The sequence below is a fragment of the Larus michahellis genome, chromosome W (assembly GCF_964199755.1).
Source record: "Larus michahellis chromosome W, bLarMic1.1, whole genome shotgun sequence".
NCBI classification, from domain to species: Eukaryota; Metazoa; Chordata; class Aves; order Charadriiformes; family Laridae; genus Larus; species Larus michahellis.
This window is the reverse complement of record NC_133929.1, coordinates 19,830,352-19,855,769: the sequence shown is the minus strand read 5'-3', so window position 1 is coordinate 19,855,769 and position 25,418 is coordinate 19,830,352. Positions and strand designations below refer to the sequence as shown.

Here is a 25,418-nt window from a genome sequence, read left to right as displayed (position 1 = left end):
TGTATCGTTTATAACTTTGTCGCGCGTTTTGTATATGTAACAATACTTTCATTTGCACGTGCTTTGCAGACAGTGTATTTATCACCGGCAATCCTAAGAACCTATCTATCTGTTGTTTAAATAAACTGCACTTTTTTAAGTAGCTAGTCGTTTTGGTTTCTCACTGAACGCGACCAAAGACTCGAGAGTGGCCGTGCTAGTTCATGAGCACGACTAGACTGAAGGTGCAGTCCACTATTAGTGTATCCAAATCGTAATAGTTTAATACATATTAAACGCGATTGGACTGATAGTGCTGAATTGGGCATCACTCAGAATTTAAACCTAGCCGCACCTAGCCTCCCACCTCAGTGAGGAGTGTTAGAACGCAAGGGGGTTTATCTTCTGCCAAAACCGCTTTGCCCCTTTTCACGCAACAGAATTTTGGCGTAGTCGGCAGGATTGCCATGGATAAACTGCTGCAAAAATATGATTGTGCCCCTTCCCAGGCTGGGAAGGAGTGGGCCCGTAAATTTTGGAAGGATGAAGAGAAAGTGGTGGAACGTATTGAAGAGTGTCGGGTTTCACAGAAGCTCAGAGCGGGGAAAGGCAAAGGTGTGATTTGTGCGGTGTTAGGCGCCTGTTTATCTTGTGCACAACAAGAAGCTAGGGAAACCCCTGCTCCTAATCTGATTTCAGCTGTAGAATATGCAACCCTGAAATCGGAGAATGAGGTGTTGAAGTCATCACTAGCCTTTCAAAAGGAGACAGGAGAAAAATTAAGAACTCAAGTTGATAAGCTTGTGAGTGAGAATGAATGTTTAGGAAACCGGAATGCTCAACTTGGGAGTGAAAATCACCAACTTAAAATGTTATTGGAAAGGGTGACTGGGCTCTTAGATAAAATGCAGCCCTCGACCCAGGTCCAACAGATTCGTAAATTAATGTGTTATCCAAATTCTGGAACCCAGACCGGAGATTTTTGGTCTAATAGTGAAGATGAGGAAGAAGATGAGGAGGGAAGGACTTTTACTGTGAAATCTCGAGTCTTTCCTTTACGACCTCTGATTAAAACTGAAACCACAGTTGATGAGGATGATGAGGAAGTCCGCAACACTGTGCGTACTATTCCGTGGACACCAACAGAGTTAGCGAAAATAAGGGAAAAATATTCGAGGCGGCCAGAAGAATCAGCTGTTGAGTATGTGTGGCGAGTTTCTTCTGAAGGAGGAGATAGAATTATGTTGAGTGAGGAAGGAGCAGGAGACTCTTGGGGACCAGGAGTGTTTTTAACTACAATGGACGGGGATCATAATTATTCCCTAACCGCTCGAGCAGCCTTTTGGGTAGGTGGTATGGATCCGCGAGAGAGGGGAGAGCCATTAGAGATTAGAGCTACAGGCTACTCTGAACTGTTTGCGGCAATACGGAAAGCAGCTTGTCTGCAAGCCATGTATGACAGAGAGGAATTTCGGAAATCCCCAATGTCAGCTGCTATCGACCCCGATCAATTAGCCCCTCTCATCCGTGGTCTTCCCGATTGCCTGAAGCCATTTGTTGTTCGTACTCAAGATCGTATACGAGAGGCTCGGGATGCTCATGGGCAGGGCCGGCGTCGCTACATGCCCACCTGGAATGAATACGTACAGGAAATAGACCAATATGGGCGCCGAATGGGCTGGGCCAGCCTAACTAGTGAAAAATCCTCCGAACACCCCCGAAAGGTTCGCCAAGTCCGAACTCACACTCAAAACCCCAAAGCGGTGGAAAGGTTTAAGCCTGATAAGGACCGGAATGAGTTGTGGCGTAAAGCCCTACAATTAGGGGTGCCCCGACAATTCTTGCACGGTGTCCCTACGGGAGATCTCCGTACACTGGTCCAATCTCTAACTAGAAAGAATAATTCGGCTGGGGAGAAAAGTCTAACCAGAGAATCCCCAAGCTGTGAGAAAATTGTGCCTTCTGCACCGGAGCGTAATTTGATTGATTTGTCAGAGTCCCAGTCAAAAAACTCCTATCCCCGGGGAGGGCAGTGAGACACCCTGTCCGGCGGGTACTAGCTATTCAATGGCTCTCTCATAAAGATTCTGAACCTATTATCGCCATTCCTGTCGGACCCCGGAGGATGTCAGTAAACTTTATTATTGATACCGGAGCCCAAATGTCTGCAATCACTAACGAAACGGCACAACTTCTAGGTATAAATCCCACCCGACGCAGAGTCAACTTCGCAGGAATTGATGGTGTGGTACAAACATGCCCCGTTGCAAAAATTAACCTCTGGTTGCCAGGAGAGCAGCGAATGACCAGGGCGGAAGTGTTAGTGGGTGCCTCGCGTACTAACCTCCTAGGATTTGACGTGCTGCGTGGGCGAATGTGGAAATTCCCAGATGGAACTGTGTGGAGTTTTGCAGGATGCGAAAAAGTAATAGACACAGTGAAATTGAGTCTCTTGGAAACTTCCATGCCTTTATCTCCCTCTAAAATCACTAATGTCCGGCAGTATCCACTGCCTGCAGCTGCGCTTGCAGGAGCAGACGGGGTGGTATCAGATTTAGAAAAAAGAGACATCATCAAGAGGACTCACTCGCCTTATAATTCACCAGTGTGGCCGGTAAAGAAACCAAACGGGCAATGGCGTTTCACAGTAGATTACCGAAAGTTGAATGCCAACACTGCACCCCTCACTGCCGCAGTTCCAAATATCGCGGAAATTGTGACAATGATACAAGGAGCTGCCCATCCTTGGATGGCTGCCTTAGATGTTAAAGACATGTTTTTTATGATCCCCCTCCTTGAGCAGGACAAAGCGCGGTTTGCATTCACGTGGAAAGGAGTCCAATATACCTTTAACCGACTTCCACAAGGATACAAACATTCCCCCACTATTGCTCATAATGCTTTAGCTAAAGTGCTATCAGAGATTCCTGTTTCACAGGGATGTACGGTATACCAATATATTGATGACATCCTAATAGGGGGAGAGAACCAAGAAAGTGTACAAGACATGATGCAAAACATCCGAAAAACATTACTTGATTTAGGATTGGAAATTCCAGACTCAAAGTGTCAGGGACCTGCACAGGAAGTTAAATTCCTGGGGGTCTGGTGGATTAAGGGAGCTGCTTCTGTCCCTCAGGATACCCTGGAAAAAATAGAGCATGGACAGAATCCTTCCAGCGTGAAGGAGTTACAGCAAGTTCTGGGAACTTTAAGTTATTGGCGTAAACACATCCCTGGCTTTTCCATCATTGCTCGCCCCCTTTATAGTTTGCTCAAAAAGGATAGATCCTGGGAGTGGACTAAACAACACACTAATGCTCTGCAATTACTAATAAAGGAGCTAAGGTTATTCCAACAGCTTGGTCCTATACATCCAACTGACCCTGTCCACGTAGAATGGGGGTTCAGTGAACATGGTTCCCATTGTAATTTATGGCAGAAAGGACCAGCAGGACTGGAGAGACCATTAGAATTTAGCTCTCACTCCTTCAATGATACTGAGAGCAGATATTCAGACCTTGAGAAGGGTTTACTGTCCCTGGTGCGAGCGTTGCAACGAACAGAGCAGATAAGAAGAGAACAGAGTGTGATCATTCGGGGACCTTTTCGCCTCCTAGACGTGGTCCGTAAAGGGACAACACCACCAGCTGGCATTGCCCAGAAACCTACAGTTCGAAAGTGGTATGCTTATTTAGAAGGCATTAATGAAATCATGCCAGTCTCTGAAGGCAGTGTTAAAGTATCCAAGCTGCAAAAGGATATAGATGGTGCCCTATTGTTCCAATCCCCACCAAATAGACCATCTCCGATCCAAGAAGCTCCTCCTTTGAAGGAAGGCAGTGATCTTACAGGAGTGTGGTTTACTGATGCGTCATCTCACCGTGAAAACAATAAGTGGAAATATAAGGCCGTAGCACTGGAAGTAGCAACGGGAGAAAGAGCGATTGAAACAGGGGAGGGTAGTGCACAAGTAGGGGAACTCAGAGCTGTCCTACTAGCTGCACAACATGGAGCCACCTCCATTTACACTGACTCATATGCTGTTTTTAAAGGAGCCACTGAATGGATAGGACACTGGGCAGCCAATGATTGGCAGGTGAACAGAGTCCCGATTTGGGAGACGGACAGTTGGAAGCAACTGTTAGAAATAGGAGAACAGAGAACATTGCACATTGGTTGGGTAAAAGGCCATGATCGTTCAAACTTGATCACTGCTCAATTCAACCAACAGGTAGATAGCCTCACGCGGCTACAGCAAATTGACATTGTAGATGATGGTCGGGAATGGGAACGCTTACTTGAGTGGTTACATGTTAAACGTGGCCACACAGGCCGTGCTGACCTGTATCAGGAAGGTCTAGCCCGGGGGTGGCCTGTGTCGGTTAAGCTGTGCGAACAAATAGTAACTGCCTGTTCACAATGTCGCCTACGACTCAGCAAAGATCATCCGAGTAAGGCGCCTCCCTTACACATTCGGGACAAGAAAACGTTGTGGCATTCATGGCAGATTGATTATATTGGGCCCTTGAGATCATCAGGTGAGAAAAGATATGTCCTGGTAGGAGTGGAGATTATCTCCAGCCTCAGTATGGCCAGCAGTTTCAAATCAGCTACCGGGGACAACACAGTGAAAGGCCTAAAAGGGTGGTTCAGCACACTTCCCCTTCCTGAGGAAATCCAAAGTGATAACGGTTCACACTTTACCGCTTCGGTGGTACAAGATTGGGCCAAAGAAGAAGGGATTCGATGGGTATTTCATACTCCCTATTATCCCCAGGCTAATGGCATTGTTGAACGCACCAATGGATTGGTTAAGCGTTTTGCAAAAACTCATGAACCTGGTTGGCATTTGCGATTGGACGATGCCATCTATCAATTAAATAACAGATGGAGTGGAGACGGCTGTCCTAAAATGAAAGCTTTCTGTGTATCTGCCAATATTATCTCTCCAAAGGCTCCCAATGAACCGGGAAAATACCCTGGAAGATTTCACCCTGGGCAACCTGTGCTAGTGAAAATGCCTCAAATTGGGACGGTACCAATGGTGCTAGCTACTCCCAAAAATCCCTATGCATGGGAAGCCAAGGACTGTTCAGGGAAGATACACCGGATCAGCACCCGGTGGATCTCGCCTTCTTTTTAACCCCGTCGGTCGAATAAGACCGAGCAGATTTTCTTTTCCTTTGTGTCTTTCAGGAACCTTGGATGAGCTGTACAGACGGATTGGCCTACGCTACCTTTGAGTGTCTCCAGGGAATCCTGACATTGATCCTGGCAATAATACTATTTTTATTATGTATGGCTACCTGGAGGCCTAAATTCTAAAATGACGAATTGGCAGATGGAATTGATGCTATTCAGTTTTACCTTTTTATTCCCTGTTGTTTGTAGTCAGAGAGACCCAGAGTGGCCATGGTCTCAAGCCTTTGTTAAACACAATGCGATGGCAGGTACTAGAAAGGGAGAATTGAGTTTGGCCACTGTAGTTCTACAGGAAAATGAGGTGTTACATGAGTGGACCTGGAATAGTTGGTACCCAGTCCTGAAAGGTAAGGCAGGGGTGGAAGCCCGAGTAGGGTGTAGAATGATCAACGGCTCAAACCATGAGAAGGCCATGAGAATAGAGATATTTCGCCCTCAGAACCCACACTCAATGACAACAAAGCACCGTGTCACCGACAAGTGGGATTGCTGGTATAATTTTACTCTTGTGGAACCCATTCTTGTAACTTGTCGTTGGCAACAGGATGAAATAGCGCTGCTATTTGAATTCAAGATAGACGTAGCACCTGACCTTTGGGATAATGCATTGTCACGGTACACTGCAAGCACCGGAACACCAGGAAACAAAAGGGGTTTAAATCTCTCCACTCTGGTTATACAAGGAAGTGAAGTATATTCCAGAGATAAATGGAGATGGAATGATTCACTTCAAATGGCTAAAATCGAGGCCACCCTTGGAAAGAGAATACACATTGGTTGCCGATTTATCAATGGGTCTACTCACCACAGGCCAACTGTAATTAAAACCATCTATGTAGACTCTACCAAACCAGACAAATACAACACTGACTGTTACAAAATTATGGAGCCAAATTTAGATTGCTGGCACAATTTCACCTTTATCAAACCTACAATAGTGTATTGTATTTGGGGCTACAGGGGCACAGAATTGTTATTTGAATTTATGATTGACTCAAATACACCTGAACTTGCCGAAATAAATCCAGAACCTACACCCCCACAAACTCTCAAAGGCGTACCTTCTAAGCCCTCCATTAGTCTAACTCCTTACATTTTCAACATTGGCCCTTATGTTATTAAACACACAGGTCAACAACAAATACTGTTTAATCCCACATATTCCCTCAAACGAGTAGAATTGTCAATGCAGATTAAAATCTCTGCGATCAAACCCACTTGTTTACCATTCCTAAGTACATCTTATGCAGGATGGTCAGCATGGTTACGCAGACGAACTTTTGCCACTTCACAACGACTGAAGAGGGATGTGACTGGTATCTTAGGAACAGGCCTGGGAGTCTTAAATAGTATAGATGCTGAGATACTTGCCAACAAACTAGTCACAACCACTACTGATCTGGACAAATTAAGACGTCCCCTACAGTCCTCTCTATTAGCATTGGGAAACCACCAATGGCTTTTATCGAATATATTGCCTCAGTGGGAAGAAACGGGTGAAAAAGACCATCAGCTGATCACAGATGCACTTGGTACAACCCAAAACAATGTTTCCTTGGCTCTTAGTTGTATCCAAGCCCAATTGTGGATGCAATCTATGACAGCCGCAATCATAAGGGAAGGTGAAGAAGGCACCTTGCCCACTGAAATTCGAAAAGTAATATGGGATAACGCAATTGAATTTGAGAAAAAATTTCAGTCCTGGTGGTATCTGGTTAACTTCACCTATGATCCCATTGAGAGCAAGGCCACAGTTTTTGTCTTAACAATACGCAATGCTTTGGTATACACCATATACCCAATCATTGCGCTGGGGTTGAATCACAAAGGAGCCATACCCTATCCAATAGAGCACAGAGTGTGGGCACAACAAAATGAGAATAAGTGGCAAACTGTTGATGTTGACGCATGCGTTTCACGAGACCAACAAGGATTCATTTGTGAGAGTAATACCCTGAAAGCACAAGACATTTGTCTTGACACCAACCAGAATGTTTGTCACTTTGAGATACATCCCGATGAAACCCCAGAAACTGTGCTTGTATATATTGGGAAAGGGTGTGTTTGCATGAGGTCTCCCTGTAGTCTTGTATTCATAGATGACATAGTAGTTGATATAAGTAATCACTCAAACCTTTGTGTTTGTAACTTTACTAACATTATCGGATGTGACTTCAATTATTCAGCTCCTGTTACATCTTTTCAATTGCTACAATCTAATTATACATTGATTCGAGATTTGTTGCCTACCCCCATCGGAATGAATCTCTCACTGGTGAAGAAGTTGCTACAACACGATGAATTGAAGCGACTGTTGAAAGAGGCCCAAGAAAATGGACAGAGAACTTTGATTACCGTCCATCATGATGTTGAAGAAATACACCAAGTGCTGGAAACAGTCAAGAGAGACGGAGGACACGGATGGGGAGATACTCTTTTTGGATGGTCACCGACAGTTACAGGACTTTATAACAAGATGCTCCATCCTGTTGTCATTTTACTAATACTCATTATTTTGTGCTTCGCTTTGACAATTGTTTTGTATGTTAGACTTTGGATTATGATGAAGAGTTTAACTCATTTGATCACTCCACGAGATGTATTTGCACTTGATATCCCTCACCACAAGAACACATGTGATCTTTCCTATCAGTATTGAGTATCGTGGAGCTTGAGTGACTGTAGTCACGGGGTGGATTATGTGGAATAAATACTAAATTGGCTAAAAAATACAAAAGTACAGCATTGTTCACACATTAAGGAAAAGTATAAAATCAAGAGGCTTCTGAGGTAGAAAATAGCCACAGCTGGCATGAAGGACACAACATCTGTGGTTCCCTGATAAGCTACATGAGGTACGGGATGGGATGCAATTATTCCGTGGCTTTACCTTATGATGTATAGCGGATACAGGAATGGGATGATACCATGAAACAGATAAGCTGCCAATTAGCTGCCCGCTCGATGCTCGGAGCCAACATTTTGTCAAATTTTGATGAAATGCTGTCCTTTGTGCGAACTTTGCTCATTATAATGTCATTATAATACCAAAACACACCTCCATCCCGAAGGCTACCCGCCTCCAAGGTGCGACCACTCCTTCTTGAGTCTGCGCCCTGAATTTCTCGTAAACTATACCTTTAATTGTGAAGCGAGAGAAATTTACACCAATCATGATAAAAGTATGTATGACTAAAGTCACTCAAACTCCACCTTGAAGATAACAAATAGTATAAAAATAGCCCAAGAGAGGGGGGATACCCAGGGAAGACACCATCATAAAGAATTACATCACTGACTTCTGGGATCAGTCGACGGGCTGAGCCTCTCTTCCCCCTCATAGGGACGCCTTTGGGCAAGACTTAGATTATACCGAGTGCTTCCTCAGGAAACTTAGAAATTTCTCTAGAGACTCTCTTTTCCTACATTTAGAGCCAGGCTGTATCGTTTATAACTTTGTCGCGCGTTTTGTATATGTAACAATACTTTCATTTGCACGTGCTTTGCAAACAGTGTATTTATCACCGGCAATCCTAAGAACCTATCTATCTGTTGTTTAAATAAACTGCACTTTTTTAAGTAGCTAGTCGTTTTGGTTTCTCACTGAACGCGACCAAAGACTCGAGAGTGGCCGTGCTAGTTCATGAGCACGACTAGACTGAAGGTGCAGTCCACTATTAGTGTATCCAAATCGTAATAGTTTAATACATATTAAACGCGATTGGACTGATAGTGCTGAATTGGGCATCACTCAGAATTTAAACCTAGCCGCACCTAGCCTCCCACCTCAGTGAGGAGTGTTAGAACGCAAGGGGGTTTATCTTCTGCCAAAACCGCTTTGCCCCTTTTCACGCAACAGGGGTGTTGGTCAACTGCTGGCTGAACATGAGCCAGCAGTGTGCCCAGGTGGCCAAGAAGTCCAATAGCATCCTGGCCCGTGTCAGGAACAGTGTGGTGAGTAGGACTAGGGAAGTGATCCACCCCCTTGTATCAGGAATAGCGTGGCCAGCAGGAGCAGGGAAGTGATCGTGCCTCTGTACTCGGCACTGGTGAGGCCCCACCTCGAGTACTGTGTTCACTTTTGGGCCCCTCACCACAAAAATTACATTGAGGTGCTGGAGCAGGTCCAGAGAAGGGCTACAAAGCTGGTGAGGGGTCTGGAGAATAAGTCTTATGAGGAGCGGCTGAGGGAACTGGGGTTGTTTAGCCTAGAGAAAAGGAGGCTGGGGGGAGACCTTATCACTCTCTAGAACTACCTGAAAGGAGGTTGTAGAGAGGTGGGGGTTGGTCTCTTCTCCCAAGTAACAGGCAATAGGACAAGAGGAAATGGCCTCAAGTTGCCCCAGGGGAGGTTTAGATTGGATATTAAGAAAAATTTCTTCACCGAAAGGGTTATCCAACATTGGAACAGGCTGCCCAGAGAAGTGGTGGAATCGCCATCCCTGGAGGTATTTAAAAGGCGGGTAGATGTGGTGCTTAGGCACATGGTTTAGTGGTGGTTTTGGCAGTGTTGGTTTGATGGTTGGCCTAGAGGATCTTAAAGGTCCCTTCCAACCTAGGCAATTCTATGATTCTATTCCTTCCAAAGCAATAATTAAGAGTTTGCTATGTAACACAAAAGACTCTTAAAAAATATGTCTTAAGAAAAAATGTAATGCTATATATACAGTAAAAATCATAATACCTTGTAAATGCCATCATATCTGTTGCCTTCCTCTGGGGCATATTTGCTGATCCGTCGTCCTTTTGAACTGCGCACTACTCGGACCGGCTTACCAGCTCTCCAGTTCTTAGATTCTGCTCCATTTTTATCATCCAATGGGGCATCACAGTTAAGGGCCAATGCCCTGAAAAATCACATTAAATATTTTCATAAAAGATTACTTCATACAACATACAGTTGAGAATCGGTGTGACAAGATCAAATTTGTTTGCCTTATCCAGTTATGTTTACTAAGCAGAAGAAGAATTTGCAGTGAATTCTTCAGTAGACTGCAATACCGATGGAAGCACTGAGATCAACTCTACCATGTGTGAGAATAGGAATACAATATATTTAGTTCCAAATGCTCGTGATGAAAACTCAGTTAATATAGTTAAATAAAAGAAACTAATCCCTTCAGGTTTAATATTTTTTCATTTTAAAAAATAATTATTTCTTAAATAACATGGAAGGTTTTTAAACAGTTGTAACAATGACAAATTATTTCTCTGACTATTCCACATCACTACATATTTTTAGGCTTTTGAAGTGTGCATGAATTGATAAACATTACAAAAAAGTAACATATGGAAAAAAGTACATAGTGACTATCCAAAATATATCTGTAACAAATATTACTCTTCTTAGTCCATTAACTACTTAAGTTTAGGGGTTAAATGCCATGAACTAATTCAGAGACAAGCAAACCATAATGTTCTTTTTTTCTGTGTATTTTGATCTAGAAGAATATAGATGGATCATCAAAGATTCAGAAAAGAATAAATATCAGTAAACATCAGAAAAATGTTCTTCCTTGTTTAGTTGCAGCATCTCCCACATCACATGTTAGCTTTAATGGATGAGAATAAGAATTTATGTGCATGAGGGAGTAAAAGTATTGTTTTTGTCAGGAAGTGAAAATCTTTATGGATAAACCTTTATCCTTCCAAAAGGAACACGGGGGAATAAATCTCATGGAGACAGCTGGCATTTCTTAGAGGAACATTATAATAATGAGAGCAACATTAAGCAAAAGTATTTATATTGCCTAAATTTAGCTATTTGGATCTCCATACAATTGATGAGTAGAACTAGGCTTCAGCTTGCTCTGAGTGTCTCCTGAAGCACTCACTTTTATCCACTATTTATATAGGTGCCCTATTCTAGACACTTGGAGTAAGATAGTATGAAACCCTCCCTGACTAAACAGTTTGAACATAAAATATTTTTACAGCCATACATTGATTTGAGCGTAGATGAACAAAAGTCTCTGGAATCAGGTTCAAACCCAACCATGGACCACAAAAGAAACAATGGCGCTCAGAAAAATATAGCAAAATCTACAGCCTGCAATATATGGAAAAGTAAGGAAAGGTGAAGTAATGCAGGTTTTAAGAGTATTTCTTTTGTACTTCTGATTCTATTACATGCAACCATACTGTTCTCCTTCAATCATCACAAGGGTTAAGAACATTAGACCCAAAGCAAAGACTACCACCAGCCAGTCAAAATGGATAACTGGTAGCACCACATTATACTCTGTGCACCTCAACTACTACAAAGCAACCAGACACACACTTTGCCAGTGGCTTTCACAACCATTTGCTGAGAGCAGAGGAACAGCAAGACTAAGGCGCCTAGGTTTTATTCCAGGTTCCAATAAAAAGTTTGCTTTAATGTTTAAAAGCCATTATAAACCTGCTGCCCAAATCTATTTTTTGCCTCTCTTCTTTCCACGCTCTTATTTCTGTTACATCTATCTCCTCCTCCTCTGTCAGGCTTTTCTTCTTTCTCTTCTGAGTACCAGCACAGAGCCTGAAAGAATGCCTCCCCACTCAGTTTTGGTGCTTGACAGAAGCACAGCACATCCAATGTCAGACCTAGTAGAGAAAGTCCCAGTCAACCTTAGTACCCCATAGCCACTGCATGGTTAGTTGCTTCATGCAGATGGTATACACTTAGAAATGTAAAGGTATTGAGAATTCCTAGAGTTTAGGCAATCTATTTACAGAACATAAATATACTTTAAGTAAATGACTAATTTATTTTTTCAAACCTTTTTTTTTTCTTCAGTCAACTGTTTTTGCCTACAATTTGGCAAAAAAATAGGCCAACTTTTATCAGGGACATCAAAACACACAGCCTGAAGGCAAAGCAATACTAATTCCTTGTTCTTCATACAAAGTATGAAGGCACTAAAGGCTATCAAAAATATGTAAGTTTTCTTTTAGTATGGGTAAATGAACATACTTTCTTCATACCTAACTTTCATAAATTGTTAAGCCATTTAAGATGAAACTTTATAAGAACAATCTGAGGCAAACACCCAGCATAGAAAATTTCAGCTTAAGAGGTTTAAGTTTGGCAAACTGAAAACCAAGTCTTCTCATAAGAAGCGTTGGACAATTTCAACTAGATACATAGCTGCCAGCTGAACCTGTAATACAGTAATATATTTTCATCAGTTACAAATAATTCTTTAAATCAACATAACACCATGTTTGACAAAATGCCTCCAAACAGCAGGAGGCACCACTGTTTACAGTAGCAGAAGATGTATAAGAGGGAACAAATTTTGCAAAAGATCATTTTTAAATTAAAGGAATAAAACTAAACTCTTTGGTCTGGAAAATTTTTTAAATTTAGTCTTAAAAACTTACCTGTTCATGTGCGTTAATGTTTGATCAAATGAATGTTCTCCAATTCTTTTATTTCCAGAAAGATCTCTACCTCCACTCCCAGTATAAGTGAATTCATCTCCTCGGTCCTGTGTAAGAAGATTATCCTCCGTTTTAGCATTCCATACTAAAGCATCTGAACTGAAAACCTGCTCCTTCATTAGTTTTATTTACTTAATCAAGAACAATTGCCTGAGGCAAATAAAAACGTGCTCAGTTTTAACATCATTCTTCTTTCAGAGTAACCATGACAGCAAAAAGCTATTGGTTCAGATGCAACATATTAATCAGAAAGCGATTATAAAAAAATACACCTGCCTTAGAAGATTCTTTGAACTCCTCAAGCATTACTTTTAGTCACACAAATATTTCTGATAGAGGGAATGCATTCTAACTAGTGTTTACTCATTCTCCAACTTTGCAGCTTACAAGAAAATCACATTTGGAAAATTTGTAATACATCACTCAGAGGCCTTGCTTCTGCTTGTTCATAGGACCGAGCACCAGTATGGCAAAGCACTTTGTACTTAAGTACAAGACAAGTAATTTACTTCAATAACACTATACTCATTTACTATCAATTAAAAACATTCAGGAAAAAAATCCAAAGAAAAAGGAGGTGTCTAAGGTTTTGGGATTTTTTTGTTTTTTATTTTTTGCATTTGCAGAGGTCGCCCCCACCTTGATTTCAGTTGTTCTGAACTGCTAAGAGCTTAGAAGGCTCATTCCGATGCGAATTTTATGAACTGACATAATTCTGTAGTAGTCTATATTTACTAATGATGAATTGTGTGAAATTGAATGAAGGTTGATTAAACGTTCCTTTAAAATAAACTGTAAAAATAATGAAAATATACGTAGCACTTAAGTGAAACCACTATTATTATTTTTAACCTGTCACAAATTCACAATACTCATAACAAACCCAACTATTTTAGAAAAGACACATATATTTATAATAATGTCTTTCTTTTAAAATGCAAATCTTTTACAAAGCATGAAGTACTGATATAAAATGAATACTTAGCAAATTAGTAATTTTCATATGAACTTTCAGAACAAAAAACCTGAACATACTGGTATGCAGTAGTAAAATTCAATTTCTAACCACTTTTAAATGTCTGACATCAGCATGGAACCAATATCGATCCACTGCAAGATTATTACAGCTATTTGAGTAACCTGGTCTAGTGGGAGGTGTCCCTGCCCATGACAGGGGGTTGGAACTAGATGATCTTTAAGGTCCCTTCCAACCTAAACCATTCTATGATTCTGTGATTCTATCTTATGACTGGCAATAACAGAACAAGAGAAGTGTCATGAGAGAGAAATGTTGGTTGTACAGGGCCATAAAGTAATTACAGAAATGCTGTTTACTTTAAACTGTGTAGACAAATCTTAATAAATACTATTTCTCTTTCATTTTTATTTAGATACAACAAAAAGAAAACACTAGAAGGTAAAAAATTTGTGTTGGAAAAAATACTGAAAATAGAATATTTAAGGAAATGATAGTAATCAGAAACTGGGAGGTGTTTTTACCTCTTTTACAGCAACGTTGAAACAAGTATTGGAATAGCATATTTAAAAGGATGCTAAAAAACCTGGAGGGGAAAAAAGCAAAGAAATGAACAAGAGTGGAGAAACTCAGAAGAGACAGGGTATAGTCTGTTTAGTTTAGCAATAAAGATTATGTACAAGTACCTTCATGAAGGTACCTTCATGAATACTGAATACAAAAATATTTTTTATTGGACAGACTAACATAAATCAAGAAGAAATGTATAGAGGCTTAAGTCAAACAAATTAAAATGAAAGGCACATATTTAACAATATTTATAATTAACCATTATAACCAATTTCCATGGGAAACAGGGAGTTCTCAAACTTTTGAGGCCTTTAAAGTAAAATTAGATGACTCTGGAAGATATTCTTTAGTCAAAGCTATATTTTAGCCATTGGGCTTAACAAAGGCATTAGATGTAAGGCCTGGGCATACATACTTACTTGTCCTATACCCCTTCAGTGTTCTACACATGAATGAGAAAAATGCTATAGATTTGGGGTAAAATGGAAATCCAGAAGGAGGAAAGTGAGGAACAAGTGGAACGCTATCTTTTAGCAGAATCACAGCTTTAAGCACTTGCACCTTAGCCATCTCAATGGGGGTAGGGGATGGAGATCCATGCAACAGCAAAGACGCAAGGGTTGTTGATGCGTTAAAAACCACAGAAGCGCCTGAGAACATTCCATGGGAATTAGGGCTTCTCCCCCAAAAAAGGTTGCAGGATCAATAGCCCAACTGAAGTGCATTTACACCAGTGCACGCAGCATGGGCAACAAACAGGCGTTGGAAGCCATTGTGCAGTTGGAAAAATATGATGTAATTGCCATCACAGAAACATGGTGAGATGACTCGCACAACTGCAGTGCTGCTATGGATGGCTATAAACTCTTCAGAAAGGATAAGCAAGGAAGGAGAGGCAGTGGGGTGACCCTGCATGTTAGGGAGTGTTTTGATTGTCTAGAGCTTGACGATGGTGATGAAAGGGTCGAGTGTTTATGGGTAAGAATCAGGGGGAGGGCCAACAAGGCTGATATCGTGGTGGGAGTCTGTTATAGACTGCCCAACCAAGATGAAGAGGCAGATGAAATATTCTATAAGCAGCTGGAAGAAGTCTCACGATTGCTACCCCTTGTTTTCATAGGGGACTTCAACTTACCAGATGTCTGCTTGGAATACAATACAGTGGAGAGGAAACAGTCTAGGAGGTTCCTGGAGTGCATGGAAGATAACTTCCTGACACAGCTGATGAGGGAGCCGACTAGGGAAGGAGCCCTGCTGGACCTGTTGTTTGCGACCAGAGAAGGACTTGTGGGTGATGTGATGGTTGGAGGCCGTCTTGGGCATAGTGATCATGAAATGATAATGAAATTACATGATTCTTGGAGAAATAAGGAGGGTGGCTAGCAGAACTGATACCTTGGCTTTCTGGAGGGCAGACTTCGGTCTGTTTAGGGACCTGCTTGACAGAGACCCTCAGGAAGCAGTCCTGAGGGGCAAAAGAGTCGAGGAAGGCTGGACATTCTTCAAGAAGGAAATCTTAAAGGTGCAGGACCAGGCCATCTCTATGTGCCGAAAGTCAGTGGGGAAGAAGACTGGCCTGGCTGAACAGAGAGCTTTGGCTGGAACTCAGGAAAAAAAAAGAGTTTGCGACCTTTGGAAGAAGGGGCAGGCCACTCAGGAGGACTACAAGGGTATCATGAGGCTATGCAGGGAGAAAATTAGAAGGGCCAAAGCCCAACTAGAAATGAATATGGCTACTGCCATAAAAGACAATAAAAAATGTTTTTATAAATACATTAGCAACAAGAGGAGGACTAAGGACAATCTCCATCCTTTATTGGATGTGGGGAGAAACATAGTAACAAAGGATGAGGAAAAGGCTGAGGTACTTAATGCCTTCGTTGCCTCAGTCCGTTGCTCTCTGGGTATCCAGCTCCCTGAGCTGGAAGACAGGGATGGGGAGCAGAATGAAGCCCCCGTAATCCAAGGGGAAACAGCGAGTGACCTGCTACAGCACTTAGACATACACAAGCCTGTGGAGCCAGATGGGATCCACCCAAGGGTACGGAGGGAGCTGTCGGAAGTGCTCATCAAGCCACTTGCCATCATTTACCAGCAGTCCTGGCTAACTGAGGAGGTCCCAGTTGACTCGAGGTTAGCAAATGTGATGCCCATCTGTCGTGGTTTGGCCTCAGATGGCAACAAAGAACCATGTGCCGCTCACTCGAAATCCCCCCCCCCCAGGGAAATTTTGGAAGAAAAAGACAAAACTTGTGGGTTGAGACAAAGGCAGTTTAACAGAACAGCAAAGGGAACAAGAAAACAACAACAATACCACGGATAGAGGAATGTACAAACATGATTACATAACTGCTGCTCACCAACAGGACCCGGGACACCCCAGCCCGCTCCTAAGTGGTGACTTCCTGCCCCCTCCCCTGCCAGCTCAGACTGGGCATGGCTCACATGGGATGGAATACCTGTGTCCCTGCCAGACCCTGGGGACAATTAACCCTATCCCCACCAGAACCAGGACACCACCTACAAGAAGAGCTGCAAGGAGGATCCTGGGAATTACAGGCCTGTCAGTCTGACTGCGGTGCCTGGAAAGGTTATGGAACAGATCATCCTGAGCGCCATCACATGGTGCACACAGGACAACAAGGTGATCAGGCCCAGTCAACATGGATTTATGAAAGGCAGGTCCTGCTTGACTAACCTGATCTCCTTCTATGACAAGGTGACCCGTTTAGGGGATGAGGGAAAGGCTGTGGATGTTGTTTACCTGGACTTTAGTAAGGCCTTTGATACAGTTTCCCACAGCATCCTCCTGGAGAAACTGGCTGCTCATGGCTTGGACAGGCATACTCTTTGCTGGGTAAAAAACTGTCTGGATGGCTGGGCCCAAAGAGTGGTTGAGAAAGGAGTTAAATCCAGTTGGCGGACGGTCACAAGTGGTGTTCGCCAAGGCTCAATATTGGGACCAGTTCTGTTTAATATCTTTATCAATGATCTGGATGAGGAGATCGAGTGGGCCCTCAGTAAGTTTGCAGAAGTTGGGGAGGGAGTGTTGATCTGCTTGACGGTAGGATGGCTCTACGCAGGAATCTGGACAGGCTGGATGGATGGGCTGAGGCCAATGGTATGAGGTTCAACAAGACCAAGTGCCAGGTCCTGCACTTGGGTTATAACAACCCCATGCAACAATACAGGCTTGGGGAAGAGGGCAATGTGTGTTGGGGCAATCCCATGCTACAGACTGGACAGAGAATGGATTGAGAGCAGTCCTGAGGAGAAGGACTTGGGGGTGCTGGTGGATGAGAAGCTCAACATGAGCTGGCAATGTGCGCTTGCAGCCAAGAAAGCCAATTGTATCCTGGGCTGCATCAAAAGAAGCATGGCCAGCAGGTCAAGGGAGGTGATTTTCCCCTTCTACTCTGCTCTTGTGAGACCCCACCTGGAGTACTGTGTCCAACTCTGGAGCACTGTGTCCAACTCTGGAGCACTGTGTCCAGCTCTGGAGCCCTCAACATAAGAAGGACATGGACCTATCAGAGGTACTCAACATGGATTCACCAAGGGGAAATCACGTCTGACTAATCCGATAGCCTTCTATGATGGCATGACTGGATGGATAGATGAGGGGAGGGCAGTGGATGTGGTCTACCTTGACTTCAGCAAGGCATTCGACACAGTCTCCCACAGCATCCTCATAGGGAAGCTTAGGAAGAGTGGGTTGGATAATTGGACAGTGGGGTGGATAGATAACTGGTTGAAAGACAGAGCTCAGAGGGTCGTGATTAGGGGCACAGAGTCTAGTTGGAGGTCTGTGACAAGTGGTGTTCCCCAGGGATCAGTACTGGGTCCAGTCCTCTTCAATATATTCATCAATGACCTGGATGAGGGGATAGAGCGCACCCTCAGCAAGATTGCTGATGACACAAAGCTGGGAGGGGTGGCTGACACACCAGAAGGCTGTGCCACCATACAGAGAGACCTGGACAGGTTGGAGAGTTGGGTGGAGAGAAGCCTTATGAAATTCAACAAGGGCAAGTGTAGGGTGCTGCACCTGGGGAGGAATAACCCCATGCACCAGTACAGGTTGGGGGCTGACCTGCTGGAGAGCAGCTCTGTGGAAAGAGACCTGGGAGTCCTGGTGGACAACAGGATGACCATGAGCCAGAGCCAGCAATGTGCCCTTGTGGCCAAGAAGGCCAATGGCATCCTGGGGTGCATCAAGAAGAGTGTGGCCAGCAGGTCGAGGGAGGTCATCCTCCCCCTCTACTCTGCCCTGGTGAGGCTGCACCTGGAGTACTGTGTCCAGTTCTGGGCTCCCCGGTTCAAGAAGGACAGGGAACTGCTGGAGAGGGTACAGCAAAGGGCTACCAAGATGATGAGGGGACTGGAACACCTCTCTTATGAAGAAAGGCTGAGGGACTTGGGTCTTTTCAGTCTGCAAAAAAGACGACTGAGGGGGGATCTTATCAATGCTTATAAATACTTAAAGGGTGGGGTGTCAGGAGGATGGGGCCAGGCTCTTTTCAGTGGTGCCCAGTGACAGGACAAGGGGTGATGGGCACAAACTTGAGCATAAGAAGTTCCATCTCAACATGAGGAGGAACTTCTTTCCTTTGAGGGTGGCAGAGCACTGGAACAGGCTGCCCAGAGAGGTGGTGGAGTCTCCTTCTCTGGAGACATTCAAAACCCACCTGGATGCATTCCTGTGCAACCTGCTCTAGGTGACCCTGCTCTGGCAGGGGGGTTGGACTAGATGATATCCAGAGGTCCCTTCTAACCCCTATCATTCTGTGATTCTGTGACCTGTTGGAGTTAGTCCAGAGGAGGGCCACAGAAATGATCAGAGGGCTGGAGCACCTATGCTATGAGGACAGGCTGAGAGAGTTGGGATTGTTCTGCCTGGAGAAGAGAAGGATCCAGGGAGACCTCACAGTAGCTTTCCAGTATCTGAAGGGGGCCTACAAGAAAGCTGGAGAGGGACTTTTTACAAGGGCATGTAGTGATAGGATGAGGGATAATGGCTTCAAACAGGAAGAGGGTAGATTTAGATTAGATATTAGGAAGACATTTTTCACTATGAAGGTGATGAGGCACTGGAACAGTTTGCCCAGGGAAACTGTGGAGGCCCCGTCCCCGGGGGTGTTCAAGGCCAGGCTGGATGGGGCTTTGAGCAGCCTGGTCTAGTGGAAGGTGTCCCTGCCCATGGCAGTGGGTTGGAACTAGATGATCTTTAAGGTCCCTTCCAACCTAAACCATTCTATGATTCTTTGATATTAAGAGTGGCTGGAAAGCTGCCTAGCAGAAAAGGAACTTGGGATGTTGGTCTACAGCTGGCTGAATATGAGCCACCTGTGTGCCCAGGTGGCCAATAGCACCCTGGCTTCTATCAGTGTGGCCAGCAGGACTAAGGAAATGATTGTCCCCCTGTACTCAGCACCAGTGAGGCTGCACCTTGAATACGGTGTTCAATTTTGGGCCCCTGTGCTGGAGCGCATCCAAAGAAGAGCAATGAAGCTGATGAAGGGTCTAGAGAACAAGTCTTATGAGGAGCGGCTGAGGGAACTGGGGTTGTTTAGCCCAGAGAAAAGGAGGCTCAGGGGAGACCTTATTGCTCTCTACAACTACCTGAACGGTACAAGTGACAGGACAAGATCACTCCGAAAGAGTTAAGGGAATTTTTAGAGATGTATCAGCAAAGGAGTGGGGAAGGCATACCAGCATGGATTCTGCGAGCTTGGGATAGTGGAGCTGCATCTATCTGTTTATCAGCGGGTGAAAAAGATTTATTAAGCCCTATAGCCAATGATGATCAGATACAACAAGGATATGCTCAGCTGCAAAATGTCAGAGGTCCTGATGAGCGAGACACTATTGCACCTATGCTATATCAATGGTTGTGTGCAGCAGTTTTAACAGCATATACAGAACCTGTCGAATTAGTGTCGTCCCTCGGAATCTGGTGTACAATGGAAGAAGGTATTAATTTAGTGCGGCAGATGGCTCATGTGTTGGTTACAGGATGCAATCTGGACAGTGTAGCAGTGATGAGAAGTATCAAAATGCAGTTTTTGAGAGGAGCACCTGCCTCACTAAATCCCTTGGTTATACCAGCAGTGACAAATGATATGGGTAATGTAGGCGTCCTAGCAAATATCTTGAGGGAAACTGGGGACCATCTGTTTGGGTGGTGAATAAAGGAAAGCCAGCAAAACCGAAAGGAGTTACAGCATGGGTGACAAGGAAACAAATGTGGAATGTTCTTGTACAAGCCAGTATCCCACGATCAGAAATAGATGGGATCATAACATCAGAAATGTTTTGCTGATGGCAAAAGTTAGTGTTTACATGAAAAAGCCGACCGCCCCCAGCCCCAACACCAACTCCGCACCCACTTTCCACACTGCCTGCCACCTCAATGCAAGACACTACCTGGAAAATGCCAAAAGAGCGGAAATGAAGGTTTGGCAGATCTCCCCCAAATTGCTGCCACTATAGCCTGAGGGGGGCTGATGCTCTTATGTTCTTTAAGTTTTAGCTCTGGTAGATACTGGAGCTGAGGTTATTGTATTACATATAGTAGTATTAATAATAAAGAAGCCACACCACAGATCTGTGGACTGTGGGGAAATCCGACCCCTGCCCTCCAAGCTATCATTACCTTAACAATAGAAAATGCCACACCATTTACCGCAATGGTGCAATTGCCCCAATTAAAGAATATATCTTGTGTATTGATGTGTTGGCAGGGTGAACAGTTGAAACTTTAAATGGTCGCTTCTGCTTTGGAACTTTGCAAGCGGGATTTGCCATTCCATCTATAACCATCTTGCGTGGATTTCCTGTCCTGGTTTGAATGTCCTCAAACCAGGACATTTCTGAAGTGGGATCCTGTTGTGCTGCCCATGCCTACCAAGGTGGTAACTGTAAAACAATATCATATTTACTCAAAATTTACTCAAATCGAAATTACTCAAACCATTCAGGCACTTCAACAAGTGGGAGTTATTAGGGAAACTATGACTGCTTTTAATAATCCTATTTGGTCTGTTTGAAAACCAGACAGCGCTTGGAAAATGACTGTAGATTATAGAGAATTGAATAAAGTCACACCCCCACTTGCAGTTACAGTACCAGATGTGGTCACTCTTATTGAAAAAAATCAGCAAAACTTTACAACCTTGGAAGGTGATGATAGGTCTTGCTAATACTTTCATTTTGATAGCCATTGCTTCAGAAAGCCAAAACCAGTTTACCTTTACCTGGCAACAAAAGCAATATACTTTCCATGTATTGTCTCAGGGATACAAACACAGTCCCTCCATTTGCCACCTAATGATAGCAGCTGATGTAGCAGTACGGTCGGGTACCGTTACTGTTTACTATTATATTGATGGTCTACTGATTATGGCAGAGTCACAACAAGAAAGTAAAGCAGCTGAAAGCAAATTTGCAGGACTGAGGCCGGGCAATTAATCCAAAGAAAATACAGGGCCCTAGTGCTACCGTACAATTTTTGGGACTAGTTTGACATGGACAGATTAGAGAAATACCAAATAAGGTACAGCAAATAGTCCAGCAATTTCCTGTACCAATCACAGTAAAACAGTTGCAGACCTTTTTGGTACTTCTAGGGTATTGGAGAACTTTTATCCCACATCTGGCAGTATTAATGTGCCCTCTGCAGAAATTAACTAGGAAGAAGGTTGTTTGGCAGGGGACCAAGCAACAAGAAGCCTTTGATGCCTGCAAAAAATGCTTTGATTGAGCATGCGCAATTATACACCTCTAAGCGAGGATATCCTTTTGAATTAGAAGCAACAATTCCAGACAATACAGTCTCATGGGGATTGTGGCAGATGACTGGGCCAAAAAATCGGAAAGAACCTGTAGGATTTTGGTCCAAGTCATTACAAGGCTCTGCCATACGTTATACCCTGATAGAAAAACAAATTTTAGCTGTAGTTTGGGCACTACAAGAAATTGAGAGAATCAGAGGCCAAGACAGCATGACTGTACACACCCCCTCACCTATTCAGGGGTGGGTTACTGATAATTCTGTTAGGGCCCATGCAGGGGTAGCTCAGGCAGCCACACAATGGAAATGGAAACAATTTCTACCAGGAAAACCACATGTAACCACTCCACGTGCCACTCTTCTAGGATCTGTATCATTTAATCATATGCCCACACTAGGGGAAACTCTTCCCCTTGGAGATATCCCTACATCTCCTGTGAAGGAGGCTCCCCCTTATAACGAGATAATAGAAGAGCACAAAAAAGATGCCTGGTGCAACATACACGGCAACTGGACAAAGACAATGGAGAGCAGTTGCATATGCTCCGCTACCAGGAATTATATTACGGCAAAAAGGTGTACAGGCATCTAGTCAGTGGGATGAATTGATTGCAGCATCTCTTGCTATCCTGGAAGGGAAGGCACATTACTTATACACTGACAATTGGGTTGTATACCAAAGCCTCACAGTGTGGTTACCCCGCTGGGCCCAAGAGGATTGTCATGTACAAAGATACCCTATACGGGGGGCAGATATATGGCAACAAATTTGGCAACACGTACAAAGGTATCCTTTAAAAGTAAAGTAAGGCATGTCTCAGCTCATCAAAAAGATGATTTACTTGAGTCACAAAATAATAGGGAAGTAGATAATATGACCTCTGCCGAAGTACATGCTCAAGCCATAAACGCGCATATAGCTTGTGGACATCGATCCGCTTATATTGCACATGCATGGGACATTGCTCACAATCAAACCCCTTTGCCATTACATATTAATAAAACATGTGCACATAATTGTACTACTTGTACGCAGCTACATTTAAGGGCATTATATAGGCCATGGGGAAAGATAAAATGGGGTCAATGGGCCTTGAATACCTGGCAGGTCGATTATATGGGCCCCCTGCCCCTATCGAGGGGGTGGCAATATGTATTCACTGCTGTGGATACAGTGTCAGGACTGGTTTTTGCTAAACCCACCAAATATGCTAATCAACATAGAATCATAGAATCGTCTAGGTTGGAAGGGACCTTTAAGATCCTCTAGGCCAACCATCAAACCAACACTGCCAAAACCACCACTAAACCATGTCCCTAAGCACCACATCTACCCGCCTTTTAAATACCTCCAGGGATGGCGATTCCACCACTTCTCTGAGCAGCCTGTTCCAATGTTGGATAACCCTTTTGGTGAAGAAATTTTTCCTAATATCCAATCTAAACCTCCCCTGGTGTAACTTGAGGCCATAACACAATTGAAGCACTAGAACAACTCATTGATCAATATTGACCTCCTCAGCAAATACAAAGTGACCAAGGAACACACTTTAGTGGACAAGATTGGGCTCAAGGGCTAGGGATAGATTGGATATTCTACAATGCCTACCATCCCCAAGCTAATGGCTTGATTGAACGAATGAATGGGATGCTGAAGGAACAATTAAAAAAGCTAACCAGTACTAAAACTTTACAACACTGGAGTTCACATCTTACTAAAGCAGTTTTTTTGTTAAACAGCTAGAATATGCATGATCTAACACCCTACGATCCTATCACACCTCCAGTACAAAACATGGTGAGGACTGAAATTCTTCCAGATGGTATCTCTCCCAAAGTATTAACTATAGGGGAAATGGAATTCTTTACAATGATGGATATAAGGTGAAATAGGATATACAACTAGCAATCCCTAGAATGGGGAGAGAAAGTGGAAGAATATGGAATTGCTAGCACAGAGAAAGGAAGTCTAGACTGGCAAGAAATGGGGCCACACAGTCATTAGAGTAAGGTAAGTATGGGCATAAATACAGCTTCTGGCACACAGGAGTGATGCTGGCAGAGTAGGAGAGAAGAATGAAAGATGTACAGAACCTACTCCCACAGGAGATAATGCATTTTACTTTGAAATTGGAATATGCCGGGAATATGCACACAGCCAAATACTAAGGATCTGCTGATGGGTAGTGACTCAATAACTTTAAATTATGATCCTACCTACAGACAATTCGGGATCTTTCCATCAGCTTTTGCAATGTTCAACTGACAGCTGTGTGTGACAGGTGAGGGTTGAAGGCTTCTTAAATTTCAACAGGATCTAAGAGCAGAGCTCAAGATACCGATACTACCATAAATTCTAGACTGGACAGGCAAAGAAAAGATTGAAAAAGGCGACAGTCAGCAAAGGGAATTTGTTAGTAGTATCTGCATTACAACTGTTTATGAGAGGCCTCAAATCCCTCTTTAGAAACAATGTCATTGTCCAAAAAAAAAAAGCTGCTAGAACACATTCTTATCTTTTCTTTCTTCCTTCCTCCTACCTTTTCCCCAATTTTTCCTGCCTTAAAATAGGTAATTTTATCCTATTTCTCTTCTGCTTTCCAAAGTTTGATTTTGGTTCCTTGCACCAAAACTTTCTGTCGGCAGCTAACAAGACTTTTTGGTATTCTCCCTTCTCTTGATGTTTTGTGTCTTTCTCCCTCTTTCCTTACGTTGTTTCCATAAAATTGTTTCTTAACTGTCCTGTTTGTGAAGTACATCATGTTTTAGATCAAATGAGTTTCTGCTCAGCATAAGTTTTCTATTATATCAGTAGAAGCAATAACCTTGGAGATATTAGAACTGTGGGTACATTTTTCATAAAAGTGCCTCAACAAGCTACTCGACCTCAGAGAATGACAGACAAAAAATAAGACTATATTAAAACATATTTCTCTGTTGCAATGTTGCTTCCTCTGTTGCATACTTGGTTTTGAATCTAACAAACAAATAATGAAGAATCAAAGAATAAGACTTTAAATTCCACCAATGTCCTCGAGCATAGTGTTCCTATTGGCTAGGCTCAACTCTGAAATCATGCAGCAGTTCACAAGGATTTTAGCTACTACAGCTCATGTGAATTTAGACTATCTGAAGATGGTGCCAAATCCATTTTTTTCCATTTAATATTCATCTTCTGTAGTATGTTCAGATTTCAACATCTTTAACATCTTCATTAATGATCTGGATAATGAACTGGGAGGAGTGGCTGATGCTCCAGAGGGTTGTGCTGCCTTCCAGACAGGACCTTGAAGACTGAAGAAATGGGCTGAGAGGACAAAAAGGGGAAGTGCTAAGTCCTGCACCCGGGAGGAACAACCTCATGCAGCAGTATATGCTGGGGGCTGCCCAGCTGGAAAGCAGCTTTGCAGAATAGAACCTGGGGGTCCTGGTGGACACCAAGTTGAACATAAGCCAGAAATGTGCCCTTGGGGC

The 25,418-nt window shown here is 43.3% G+C and overlaps 1 protein-coding gene across 2 annotated transcripts in view; it reads right to left on the bottom strand.

The window, feature by feature from the left end:
- LOC141735507 (E3 ubiquitin-protein ligase UHRF2-like) overlaps positions 1 to 25,418 on the bottom strand; it is a 143,691-nt gene that overhangs the window by 10,709 nt on the left and 107,564 nt on the right. For both annotated transcript variants that reach the window (XM_074568404.1, XM_074568405.1), the window contains 2 exons: positions 12,547 to 12,653; positions 9,869 to 10,031 (listed from right to left, as the gene is read on the bottom strand). In XM_074568404.1, coding sequence (XP_074424505.1) covers positions 9,869 to 10,031; positions 12,547 to 12,653 — 270 coding nt within the window. The remainder of the gene's footprint in view (positions 1 to 9,868; positions 10,032 to 12,546; positions 12,654 to 25,418) is intronic.